Consider the following 13,228-nt stretch of genomic DNA (forward strand, 5'->3'; position numbering starts at 1 on the left):
TTCAGCTTTTATTTATTTTATCACATTACCAGTGGGTCAGAAGTTTACATATACTCAATTAGTATTTGGTAGCATTGCCTTTAAATTGGGTCAAATGTTTCGGGCAGCCTTCCACAAGCTTCCCACAATAAGTTGGGTGAATTGTGGCCCATTCCTCCTGACAGAGCTGGTGTAACTGAGTCAGGTGTGTAGGCCTCCTTGCTCGCACACGCTTTCTCAGTTCTGCCCACAAATTTTCTATAGGATTAAGGTCGGCTTTGTGATGGCCACTCCAATACTTTGACTTTGTTGTCCTTAAGCCGTTTTGCCACAACTTTGGAAGTATGCTTGAGGTCATTGTCCATTTGGAAGACCCATTTGCAACCAAGCTTTAACTTCCTGACTGATGTCTTGAAATGTTGCTTCAATATATCCACAAGTTTCCTTCCTCATGAAGACATCTATTTTGTGAAGTGCAACAGTCACTCCTGCAGCAACGCACCCCCAGAACATGATGCTGCCACTCCCGTGCTTCACGGTTGAGTGTTCTTCGGTTTGCAAGCCTCCCCTTTTTTCCTCCAAACAAAACAATGGTCATTATGGCCAAACAGTTATTTTTTTGTGTTTTTGTTTCATCAGAACAGAGGATATTTCTCCAAAAAGTATGATCTTTGTCCCCATGTGCAGTTGCAAACCATAGTCTGGCTTTTTCCTTGCGGTTTTGGAGTAGTGGCTTCTTCCTTGCTGAGTGGCCTTTCAGGTTATGTTGACATAGGACTCGTTTTACTATGGATATTGATACTTTTGTACCTGTTTCCTCCAACATCTTCACAAGGTCCTTTGCTGTTTTTCTGGGATTGATTTGCACTTTTCACACCAAAGTACGTTCATCTCTAGGAGACAGAACGCGTCTCCTTCCTGAGCGGTAGGAAGGCTGCGTGGTCCCATGGTGTTTATACTTGTATACTATTGTTTGTACAGATGAATGTGGTACCTTCAGGCGTTTGGAAATTGCTCCCTAGGATGATCCAGACTTGTGGAAGTCTTGGCTGATTTCTTTTGATTTTCCCATGATGTCAAGCAAAGAGGCACTGAATTTTAAGGTAGGCCTTTAAACACATCCACAGGTCCACCTCCAATTGACTCATAGCCTAATCTTCTAAAGCATTACAGAATTTTCTGGAATTTTCCAAGCTGTTTAAAGGCACAGTCAACTTAGTGTATGTAAACTTCTGACCCACTGGAATTGTGATACAGTGAGTTAGTTATTAAGTGAAATAATCTGTCTGTAAACAATTGTTGAAAAAATTACTTGTGTGATGCACAAAGTAGATGTCCTAACCAACTTTCCAAAACGATAGTTTGTTAACAAAAATTTGTGGAGTGGTTGAATAACGAGTTTTAATGACTCCAACCTAAGTGTATGTAAACTTCCGACTTCAACTGTACACTGAGATCATGTGACAGATCATGTGACACTTAGATTGCACACAAGTGGACTTTATTTAACTAATTATGTGACTTCTGAAGGTAATTGGTTGCACCAGATCTTATTTAGGGGCTTCGTAGCAAAGGGGTGACACTCACCACTTTTCAGTTTTTATTTTATTTTACATTCTTTGAAACAAGTAATTTTTTCATTTCACTTCACCAATTTAGACCATTTTGTGTATGTCCATTACATAAAATCCAAATAAAAATCTATTTAAATTACAGGTTGTAATGCAACCAAATAAGAAAAACGCCAAGGGGGATGAATTCTTTTGCAAGACACTGTAGCATCACATCACATCTAACATAACACAACATCACATCACATCTGTAACATCACATCTGTAACATAACACAACATCACATCACATCTGTAACATAACACATCACATCACATCTGTAACATAACATCTGTAACATAACACAACATCACATCTGTAACATCACAACTGTAACATAACACAACATCACATCTGTAACATCACAACTGTAACATAACACAACATCACATCACGTCTATAACATACCACAACATCACGTCTGTAACATAACACAACATCACATCACATCTGTGAGTTGAACACAGCAGGTCTGGGACAGGTAGCGCGTCCGTTGAACAGGTCAGGGTCCCATAGCCGCAGGCAGAACAGTTGAAACTGGAGCAGCAGCACGGCCAGGTGGACTGGGGACAGCAAGGAGTCATCATGCCAGGTAGACTCCATATAGTTCTGGGTTGTCCCCTTCATTACAGTTATACACCATAGGGTATTTTCAGTGCTAACATGTAACTAACTATGTGTCTTTCATACCCTGCTTTGTAGTTTACTTTGACCCTTTATGAGTTGTCACTCATGGACTGTCTCCACCGGATGATCAGCACAACAGACACACCCAGAGCTTACTGTGTTTCCCACTTAGGCCATAAATCACAAGGCAAACAGTGTTTATAGTTGTTAGATTATAGTTAGGGTTATGGTTCGCTCAAAGCCTTTCACATTAGTTTTTAAGTATATATGCATCGTTTCAGTTAATTCAGTTTGACCGAGGCAAAATGTATGAATGCCGTCTGACTGATGGGCTATGTGGCAATGTGATGTTACTCTGTCGGGTTCCAACTTCCAAGAGTCTGCTTTGGCTTTGACCACAAACCTCATAGTTCCTTTTGTTCTGAGAGAAACTTCTAAGTAACAAGTGAATCACATGAAACCAGGAACAAACAGTGTCCAGGGCCCACTTTAGACTTGTGGCTTCAGGGTTTGTTTGCTTAGTGACACACATGCTTTTGTAAGACTTCATAAGCTCCAGTCCATTACATTGTGGTTATAGTTTTTCAGGGGTGGGCAACACAGTTGCAAGTCCTACTAAAGTCCTATCCGTTGTCCATTCCAGTGAAGTACCCATGTCATTAAGAAGCCCTGATACGGCTTGTAGACACCATTTATTATTATGCCTCTACAATAACAATGGAGGCTACAGCCATAGTCATGAACTAGATTTAACTTTGGTTGAGTTTTCCCTGTCTCTTTGTCTGTCTGTAGTCAGACGTGGTCCACCAAAGTGTGTTTGAGCTGATCCACACAGACGACAGAGCCACGTTCAGACGACAGCTTCACTTTGCCCTCAACCCCACGCCCTTTGACCCAGAGCAGGGAGGAGACGGTGAGTGACCTGGAGGGAATGGTTTGTGGACAGTTTGGGTCATTTTTTTCAGTGGATTTTAGTGGAAGTCATCGATTAATGTCAATGGGAGCATGCTCGAGCTAGGTGTGCTTATTTCAATTTATGATTTGGCCCATGTTTTTTGATGATAAGCTCTCATTTACGATCTTTCACCACATTTATATGTTCAGGCATGGCGAGCAGCAGTGACATCACCAGGAACATCGTGACCTATAACCCTGAGCAGCTCCCACCAGAGAACTCCTCCTTCCTGGAGAGGAAGTTCGTGTGTCGCTTCCGCTGCCTCCTGGACAACTCCTCTGGCTTCCTGGTGAGTCTCTCATCTATAGGGTTGTAGAGAAAACATCCACTTGTATTGTCACCAAAAAGTACTTCATACACTGTATTGTGTCAAAAGAACACAGACCAGCACTGTTGATTAATTTGACAGTACGAAACTTTATATACAATCAGTCACTAGGCACGTTTCAGATCAATCACTTGCTAAGTTTGAGATCAATCACTATCACTAGCTACATTTCAGATCAATCACTAGCTAAGTTTAAGAGTCTAACATACCTTTGTTCTCCTAATATCCAGGCTCTGAACTTCCAGGGGCGTTTGAAGTTCCTCCATTGCCGGAGCATGCTGGGGGATGACGGGACGCGCAGCCAGCCCAGGTTGGGCCTGTTCACCATCGCCACCCCTGTCCACACCCCGTCCATATTGGAGATCAGAACCAAGACGATCTTCTTCCAGACCAAACACAAGCTGGACTTCACCCCCACAGGTGTCGATGCCAGGTGACTCTAAAGGCCTAAAACTAATTCTCATTGGGTCCAAAAAAAAGAGTTGTCAGGCTTACATTTAGGAAGGAAGTATGCTACCATTTAATCTAAGTGCCTTGATCAAATGTAGGACTTGATCAAAATGGAACTGTTTTTAAAATTTCACTATTTCACTTTTCTATTCAACATGTTTGAGGGATGACTTCACAGGTGAACATGATGTGTAATGTGCTGTAATTTCCACTAACGCTAACATGGTGTGGCCTGCCCTGTTGTCTCTACAGGGGGAAGATTGTCCTGGGATACTCAGAGATTGAGTTGTGTATGAGAGGCTCTGGGTATCAGTTCATCCACGCAGCTGATATGATGTACTGTGCAGATAGCCATGTCAGAAGTATGTTTACAATGGGTTCATAATATCTCTCTAGCAATTATTTGTTTGATCATTATTTTTGTATGATTATCTAATAATATTAATATTTTCCCCTCAGTGATTAAGACAGGAGAGAGTGGTCTGACCACGTTCAGACTGCTGCAGAAAACTGGGTGCTGGGTCTGGGTCCAGGCCAATGCCAGACTTGTCTACAAAGGAGGAAGGCCCGACTTCATCATTGCACGCCAGAGAGCTTTACTGTGAGTAATTAATATCTGAAAGTACAATCTGTCTGCATCATCATTGACTGTCATTTCATTGCGTCTCAAAATATATGATTGTATCATTCATTCATTCATTCATTCATTCATATGATTTTCTCTCTCTGTATCCCTTTAGTGATTCTGAGGGAGAGGAGAATCTACGCCAGAGGAAGATGCAGCTGCCCTTCAGCTTCACCACCGGGGAGGCCCTGCTGTATGAGACCGGCCCCACCCTGGATGCCACAGAGTTCCAAACCAACCCCCCAAAAATCTGCAAGGTGGAGTCTCTGGACCCCCAGTCTCTACTGGGCTCTTTACTAAAGCAGGACGAATCCGTCTACACCCAGCCCCAGGAGCCTCAGCTACCCATAGACCAGGTATTCATGGACAGCCGAGCGCTCACAAACGTGGCCTGTAACTCCTGGCAGAGTAGCATGGAGCCCCAGGGGCCCGACAGGGTTGATGATGGTGATAGCCCCAGGGAGGTCAAGCACGAGGGGGCGTTGGTAGCGATGATCGATGCCCTGGAGAAGATGGCGCAGGATGGGGACCTGTGTGCGGCTCTGCAGGGGATGGACGTGGGTACGGCGGAGCTGATGGAGTGGGAGAGCACCCTCCTCAGGCTGAGCCAGAACAGCAATGGGACCGGGAGCGGGGACACCTCCCTAGAGCTGGATGACATCATGACCAACGACATCTTCTCTTACGTGGAGGAAGCCTTGTTCAAGGAGAGCAGCGAGGGGAGCGGTAACCAGCCCAACTGCTCCACCATGGTCAACAACGACCCTAACCTGTTCACAGGGGTGCTCGACAACAACAACCAGGGTGGACCATTCACAGGAGTGGTCAGCCCTACAGGTGCCGGACAGTGCAAGCCCGGGTTGCTTGACAAATTAGGCTTTGTCCAAAATGGCTCTCCAGTGAACAATCTAAATGGTATCAGCCACAGTCAGGTATCAGGCAACAGAGTAGTTGGTTTGGCAAGACAGAACCAGGCAGGACAGAACCAGGGAGGACAGAACCAGGCAGGACCACAGCAGGTGTTCAAGAGCACCCAGAGGCTCTCCCACTTCGGCCCCCAGATTCCTCAGACGGGTCTGAATATCCCCATCCTGCAGCAGCTACAGCTCAACGACATCTTCACCCCCTCTCTGGAGCTCCCCGAGCTCAGTAACCCACATAGCTCAGGCCAGAATGAGTCTGTCACGTTAAGCACTAGCATGGCTGGATCCTGTGCTCAGGCACCAAACAACCACATGGGAAGCCCTCAGATCATCACTGGCCAGGTCCAATCTAACCAGCCACCTCCACAGTGTTTCTCTCATAATGGCTTGCCAGCTGCAATGGCACCAAACGGACCAGAGGAGATCTCTGTTCCACAGTCCAACCATCTACCACCTATTCTGGTGGATGTTTGGGCATCTTTGATTCCCAGTAATGGCTTTGTTTCACCCCAGATTGCCTGCGGTGCACCATTTCAGTCACTAAAACCCCAGAAAGTGCAGCAGTGGCCCCAGAACCAGCAGCATCAGCTACCACCACCCGCCAGCACAATGGAAGATGGACACCAATTCATCCCAGACTGTCACAGTCAAGCCACAGAGACCCAAAGAGTCCCTCTCACAGGCCTTTGGCCACAGAACACCAACGGATTGTACCACCAACCCCAGCAGGGGCGATTGGCCAATGGCCAGCCTGCTCCATCCGGCAGCTGTATGTTTGAGAACGTCTCACCCCCCCTCCCCAACAGAAACAGCCACGTGGATGGCACCATTCTGTCCCCCCCCTTGTCTGTATGCCAGAGGAGGATGGTGGACCCCCAGGACCAGAGCTACTTGCAGTGGGGCCCCAGTGAGCCGGTGGTGGACACGTCAGCCATCATCCAGGACAACACCGGAATCAGCTTCCCGGCTCACCCGCTTGTGGGCAACATCACCACCCCCGAGAGCCTACTGGCCATGCAGCAGTACCTTTCTGGACGCAACAGAGTCGGACAGACACAGGTAACTATGTCCCCTCGCTCTGTTGTGGATGGAGCACTGACTTTTTCCTTACCACATAACCTGGTTCTACTGGTCAAGTCAAGTGGTTAGGAAAACTCAGGGCCCTAACTAATTATGAAGTAATTTATTGATATTATTAATTGTTACTTTATGAAACAAGCCAGGCTCTATTTGTCATACTTTTCCCCCAACAGATCTCAAGCCTCTGTGTAGTAGACAGCAATGGAACATTCTCCTCAGCCCCCCTTGTCAATGGAACATTTTCCTCGGCCCCCCTTGTCAATGGAACATTCTCCTCAGCCCCACTTGTCAATGGAACATTCTCCTCGGCCCCACTTGTCAATGGAACATTCTCCTCAGCCCCACTTGTCAATGGAACATTCTCCTCAGCCCCACTTGTCAATGGAACATTCTCCTCAGCCCCACTTGTCAATGGAACCATGTGCTTTACAGACCACAACCAAACCAACTATTGCGACTTCTAAACATGAGTCACATGTTACTCTGTAAACATTATGGACAAAAAGAGGAGGAAGCCATCCATGGATCTGTTCATCCATCCATCCGTACACATTCAAAGACAACACACTGCCTTAAGAGCTGCCTCAGGGAGGGTGTCGTGATGACAAGCCATCCCCTAGTCAGACACACCATTCATCTCCCCATATCAGTGTTTACAGGAAATACAAGGACTCTGATTAAGCACTTGTCACTTCTGTCAGCAATGGAACAAAAAGCAGCAACTTTACATGGAACTGGTTTTCTTTTTTTGTTGGGTTGTCTTCTGTTTTGTTTGTTGTTGCCTTGTCTTTGGTTTTATTACTGTGGAAAAACAGTATCTGTCACAACTTCAATGATATGAATGAAGTTTGAATCCTCACTGGTGAATTTGGCTTGTGTTATAATGGCTTTTTAGGGTCATGCTCAATTCCCAAAATGATGTATATATATTAATGAAGCAGAGGCCATATTCATTTATTTTTACGTTTGTTTCTTCTTACATTTATAGTTGGATGGTGACAGGACACCATTCAAGTTTTCACTCATGGAGAAACAATCAAAAAAATGATATTGTACTCAGAGATTAAAAATAAAGGCATAATATCCTACATTTATATATGGAGTGTAGGGTTGCAAATATCTGTGAACTTTAGATACATTTCCTAATTTTTTACAAAATCCCAGGTGGAGAATTCCTTGAATCAGGAATCAGGGAATAAGCATGAAATCCAGAATCCTCCAACCAGGGAAAACCAGGGAATTTATTGAATGTTCCTGGAATTTTGCAACCCTAATAAAGTGTAAATACAGAAATGGCCTCTATATTATTATAAAGATATTATTGTTTTCATTATGTGAGTGTGTTATGGCTGTGATGAATTTGACTGTGTGTACATGGGGTGTGTTCCTGTTTGTGTTTGCTTGTTCTGAAGAATGAATGAAGCAGTGTACAAATAGAATTTCTGAGGAAAAAGCAACGTATTTCATTGAAATGTCTGCATTGGTTGCAGAGTAGGCTATAGAAAACCAAATGATGTGCTTTCAGATTGTACTCCTTGTAATGCTATTGGTATCCAAATGTCATTACAATTTAACAATAGTCTGATATAGTACGTTGATAATGCTGTATCAATAGTATTCAATCCATTTATAGTTGTTTCTTTGTTTTATCTAAACTTCACTGAGCCATATGCTAACTTGTGGTAATTGTTTTACTTTAGTTTTTTGTTCATAATATCATCTGTGGAGGAAGATGTACTGCATGTTAAGGAGACTCAGGAGACATACAGTCGCTAGTGGAAGTCGACACACCACTTGCACAGTCTTCACATTTTGCTACCTTAAAATCTGAAAAATAGATTTTTTTCCTACCGATCTAAACAATCTACTCCACATTTTCAAAGTGAAAGAAAAATGTATAAAAAAGAAATACGAAACAAAGATGTTTTGATTGCGTATGTCTTCGCAGCCGAGGGGTTAATACTTGATGGAAGACCCCTTTTTGTTGTAATTTTTCTCTCCCCAATTTCATGGTATCCAATGTGTAGTTAGAATCTTGTCTCATTGCTGCAACTCCCCTCTGGACTCGGGAGAGGTAAAGGTTGAGAGCCATGCGTCCTCCAAAACACGACCCTGCCGCACTGCTTCTTGACACACTGCTCGCTTAACCCGGAAGCCAACTGCACCAATGTGTCGGAGGAAACACTGTCCAACTGACGACCGAGGTCAGCTTGCAGGTGCCCGACCCGCCACAAGGAGGTCGGTAGAGCACGATGAGACAAGGAAATCCCAGCCAGCCAAACCTTCCCCGAACCCGGACGACACTGGCCCAAACCCTCCCCTAATCCGGATGACGCTAGGCAAATTGTTTTGTTCAGGAGTCATTGATCGGCAGCCATATTCAAACCTTGTCTCTGACTGTCAAGCAAATTTAAGTCAAGGCTAAGAAACACTCAAGTACACTCAAGCCATTCTGGTGTCTTTGGCATTAACATTTTTGTAACTGTGCCGCTGAAAATAAAACTCTATTCCAGGGTTTTCCTCAACTTTTTACCTAGGCTTTGCTCTTTTCATGTTTCTTTTGATCCTGACAAACTCCTCAGTCCCTACTAGTGACAGGCATACCCATAACATGATGCTTCCACCACAATACTTGAAAATACAGGCGGTGTATATTGTTTTGACAAAAGCCTGTAGTTTTTATTATTTAGGCCAAAAAGTGATTTATTTGCCGTGTTGTCTTGCAGTATTACTTTAGAGCTTCTGTTGCAACCAGAATGGATGATTTGTAATGGATATTGTAACACAGGCTTCCTTCTCTTCACCTTATCATACAGGCCTGTAAGGGTTTTCCTGTGGTGAAGTAGAGGAGGACCAAAACGCAGCGTGGTTATATTGATTCATGTTTAATTAAAACAGATAAACATGAACACTACAAAACAACAAACGTGGAAAACCAAAAACAGCCCTATCTGGTGCAAAACACAGAGACAGGAACACTCACCCACAAAACCCAACACAAAACAGGCTACCTAAATATGGTTCCCAATCAGAGACAATGACTAACACCTGCCTCTGATTGAGAACCATATCAGGCCTAACATAGAAATGGACAAACCAGACACACAACATAGAATGCCCACCCAGCTCACGTCCTGACCAACACTAAAACAAGGAAAACACACACGAACGATGGTCAGAACGTGACAGGCCAGTAATGTGGAGTGAATGAAATGTTGTTGTATTTTCAAGTATTGTGATGGCAGAATCATGTTATGGGTATGCTTGTCATGCCAGTGGCTGGGGAGTTTGTCAGGATCAAAATAAATATAAAAGGAGCAAAGCCCAGGAAAAAAGCTAGAGGAAAACCAGCCTCAGTCTTCTGAATACCTAACCCTGGGATAGATTTTTAAATTTCTGCCGGACAATTTCACAAAGTCAAATGCCAAAGACACACCAGTATGCCTTTCCAATAGGTGTTGAGTGGTCTTGAATGGTCCAGTCTCAGTCCTGACTTAAACTTGCTCAAATCAGAAACAATATTTGAATATTGCTGCGCATCAATGATTCCCAACTTAATGTACTGTGCTTGAGCAATTTTGACAAAAACAATGGATACGCAGTATGCTGCCCTAAGAGTAGTAGAATCTTATTCAAAATTATTCACAGCTTTAATGGCTGGCAAAGGTGCTTCCACCAATTATCAACTCTGTGGTGTGAAGACATACGCAATCAAGACATTTTTGTTTTATTTGTAATTAATTAGGAACATTTTCTATATTTCTTTTTCAATTTTTGTACATCAATAGGAAAAAATGTGTAATGCAATTTTTAGGTAACATTTTAATGTGAAGAAGTGTGCAGACTTTCACTAGGTACTGTAGGTCCTAGAAGTCTAGTGTAGTAACCATGGTTACTATAGACATGTCACTAGGCACTGTAGGTCCTAGAAGTCTAGTGTAGTAACCATGGTTACTATAGACATGTCACTATGTACTGTAGGTCCTAGAAGTCTAGTGTAGTAACCATGGTTACTATAGACATGTCACTAGGCACTGTAGGTCCTAGAAGTCTAGTGTTGTAACCATGGTTACTATAGACATTTCACTAGGCACTGTAGGTCCTAGAAGTCTAGTGTTGTAACCATGGTTACTATAGACATGTCACTAGGTACTGTAGGTCCTAGAAGTCTAGTGTAGTAACCATGGTTACTATAGACATGTCACTAGGCACTGTAGGTCCTAGAAGTCTAGTGTTGTAACCATGGTTACTATAGACATGTCACTAGGCACTGTAGGTCCTAGAAGTCTAGTGTTGTAACCATGGTTACTATAGACATGTCACTAGGTACTGTAGGTCCTAGAAGTCTAGTGTAGTAACCATGGTTACTATAGACATGTCACTAAGTACTGTAGGTCCTAGAAGTCTAGTGTAGTAACCATGGTTACTATAGACATGTCACTAGGTACTGTAGGTCCTAGAAGTCTAGTGTAGTAACCATGGTTACTATAGACATGTCACTAGGTACTGTAGGTCCTAGAAGTCTAGTGTAGTAACCATGGTTACTATAGACATGTCACTAGGTACTGTAGGTCCTAGAAGTCTAGTGTAGTAACCATGGTTACTATAGACATGTCACTAGGTACTGTAGGTCCTAGAAGTCTAGTGTAGTAACCATGGTTACTATAGACATTTCACTAGGTACTGTAGGTCCTAGACGTCTAGTGTAGTAGCCATGGTTACTATAGACATTTCACTAGGCACTGTAGGTCCTAGAAGTCTAGTGTAGTAACCATGGTTACTACAGATATGGGACTGGAAGGATAACTTCCCACGAGTCCACATGTTGATCAGCATATTCGACAAATGGAACTTCCCATTTAGTCCTATGTCAGTTGATGATTTACAGTAACATGGCAGGTCCTCCCGTTGTAAAGGCCCCCTGACACTGAAGTCTCCCGTCATCACTCTGACTCCTCCCTCAAAGGCATCTGAGGCTAAATCAATATGGCTGCCCACCTTTTATTTCCCTTGACCTATTTCCTCATTCTGCTCATATGAAAAGACAAGGCAGGTTTCCGCCATATTCCCCTATATGGCGGAAACTAAACCCGGCCAACTAGAGGGCCTCTCCTGCCAAACTGCTCTAACTGATTCAGTTCTCTCAGCTCAATAAGGCAGAGGAAGTTACACATAGCAAAGGGAGCTGTTATATGTATTGGGTGTATTCACATTTAGCTTTGCTTTTGAATTATATTTAGCAAATTTTCTCATGCTTTTTGCTTCACCAAGCTGATTTATAATATAATGGGTGGCAAGTTTTCAAAGTGCCTGCCTTGAAATGTTGATAAAGTTCCTTGTGTCAAAATTGATATGAAAGAAAGGGAAGGGTATACGTTATATATCACCTCTAGGGTTGCAAAACTCCAGGAACTTTCAATACATTTCCTGGTTTTCCAGAAATTGTGGTTGGAGGATTCCAGATTTCCTGCTTATTCCTTCCTGATTCCGGGAATCCTTCAACTGGGATTTCAGGGAAAAACCTGGGAATTCATTGAAAGTTCCCAGAATTTTGCCACCCTAATCCACCCCCTGCTATATATCTATTCGTTAAGCTTACTCTTCAACGGTCTCCGACATCAGACAGTTGCAGAGTTCAGCATCAATATATTATGAATATTTCCGTTTTTGCATTTGTTTGTCGTATGTTTGGTTATTTCCTGTTGTTATTATGTCTCGTGGCCTTTCAACATCTGTTAGACATTTGTTCTCCTTGGAAATATTTGTCTCCGCATAAATATTTAATTTAGTGTAGTTCACTTGTATTTAGGCAAGTATAGCGTATGCATTGTGTTGATATTTACCACCTTGTGTTTGTTACCTTATATTCTCAATTGTAAAATTAATTCTCATATAAAAAAGATTTCTAATAACTTACTAATGTGTTACTTGGTCATTATTAAAGTGCAATACTTCTGTTGGACACTGGAGGGCACGTCTTTTTTTTACTGCTGACTGAATAATATGTTCTCAATTACCTATGTAAACAAATATCACCCCACACTGCCCATCCAAAACCCCTCTTTATGGATCTGTGTGAGTTGAATTTACAGCAAAAGGACTTCTATCATCAATCAGTGAATTAGTGCAGGTATGGTTTTATAATGAAGGGATAAGGGCTTCTGTGCTGTGGCAGAGACATAAGAAACAGAGATAGCCGGTTTTGATGAGATTTCCATGGCACTGCAGCCACAGGTTGGCACACAGCCAATGTCAATCATACCATACCAACCAGGGCTATCCGGCCCGGCCTGTAGGTACCACTCACATTACAGTCCTGGTGCAGGCTCTGACTATTAGTTACTACTCAGTCATTAATCACAGAGCAAGAGATATTGTTTATTATCCATTTCACTTGCTTTGGCAATGTAAACATATGTTTCCCATGCCAATAAAGACCCTTAAATTGAAAAATGTAATTTAGAGAGAGTTTATTTCATTTTTGTGTTTGTCACTTGCTTTGGCAATTTTAACACGTTTCTCATGCCAATAAAGCCATTCAATTGAATTGAATTGACAGAGAGGGTATTGCTACTTTGATACATAAGAATATTTTAGCAATTACATTTACTTTTGATACTTCAGCATATTTAAAACCAAATACTTGTAGAC

At 42.8% G+C, this 13,228-nt stretch overlaps 1 protein-coding gene across 1 annotated transcript in view; it reads left to right on the top strand.

The window, feature by feature from the left end:
• LOC135547664 (aryl hydrocarbon receptor-like) overlaps positions 1–12,539 on the top strand; it is an 86,152-nt gene extending 73,613 nt beyond the window's left edge. The window contains exons 5-11 of the mRNA XM_064976854.1: positions 3,009–3,129; positions 3,321–3,460; positions 3,730–3,932; positions 4,202–4,311; positions 4,409–4,550; positions 4,690–6,556; positions 6,751–12,539. Coding sequence (XP_064832926.1) covers positions 3,009–3,129; positions 3,321–3,460; positions 3,730–3,932; positions 4,202–4,311; positions 4,409–4,550; positions 4,690–6,556; positions 6,751–7,041 — 2,874 coding nt within the window. The 3' untranslated portion in view covers positions 7,042–12,539. The remainder of the gene's footprint in view (positions 1–3,008; positions 3,130–3,320; positions 3,461–3,729; positions 3,933–4,201; positions 4,312–4,408; positions 4,551–4,689; positions 6,557–6,750) is intronic.
• The last annotated feature ends 689 nt before the right edge of the window (positions 12,540–13,228 follow it).

The sequence above is a fragment of the Oncorhynchus masou genome, chromosome 10 (assembly GCF_036934945.1).
Source record: "Oncorhynchus masou masou isolate Uvic2021 chromosome 10, UVic_Omas_1.1, whole genome shotgun sequence".
Taxonomy (NCBI): domain Eukaryota; kingdom Metazoa; phylum Chordata; class Actinopteri; order Salmoniformes; family Salmonidae; genus Oncorhynchus; species Oncorhynchus masou.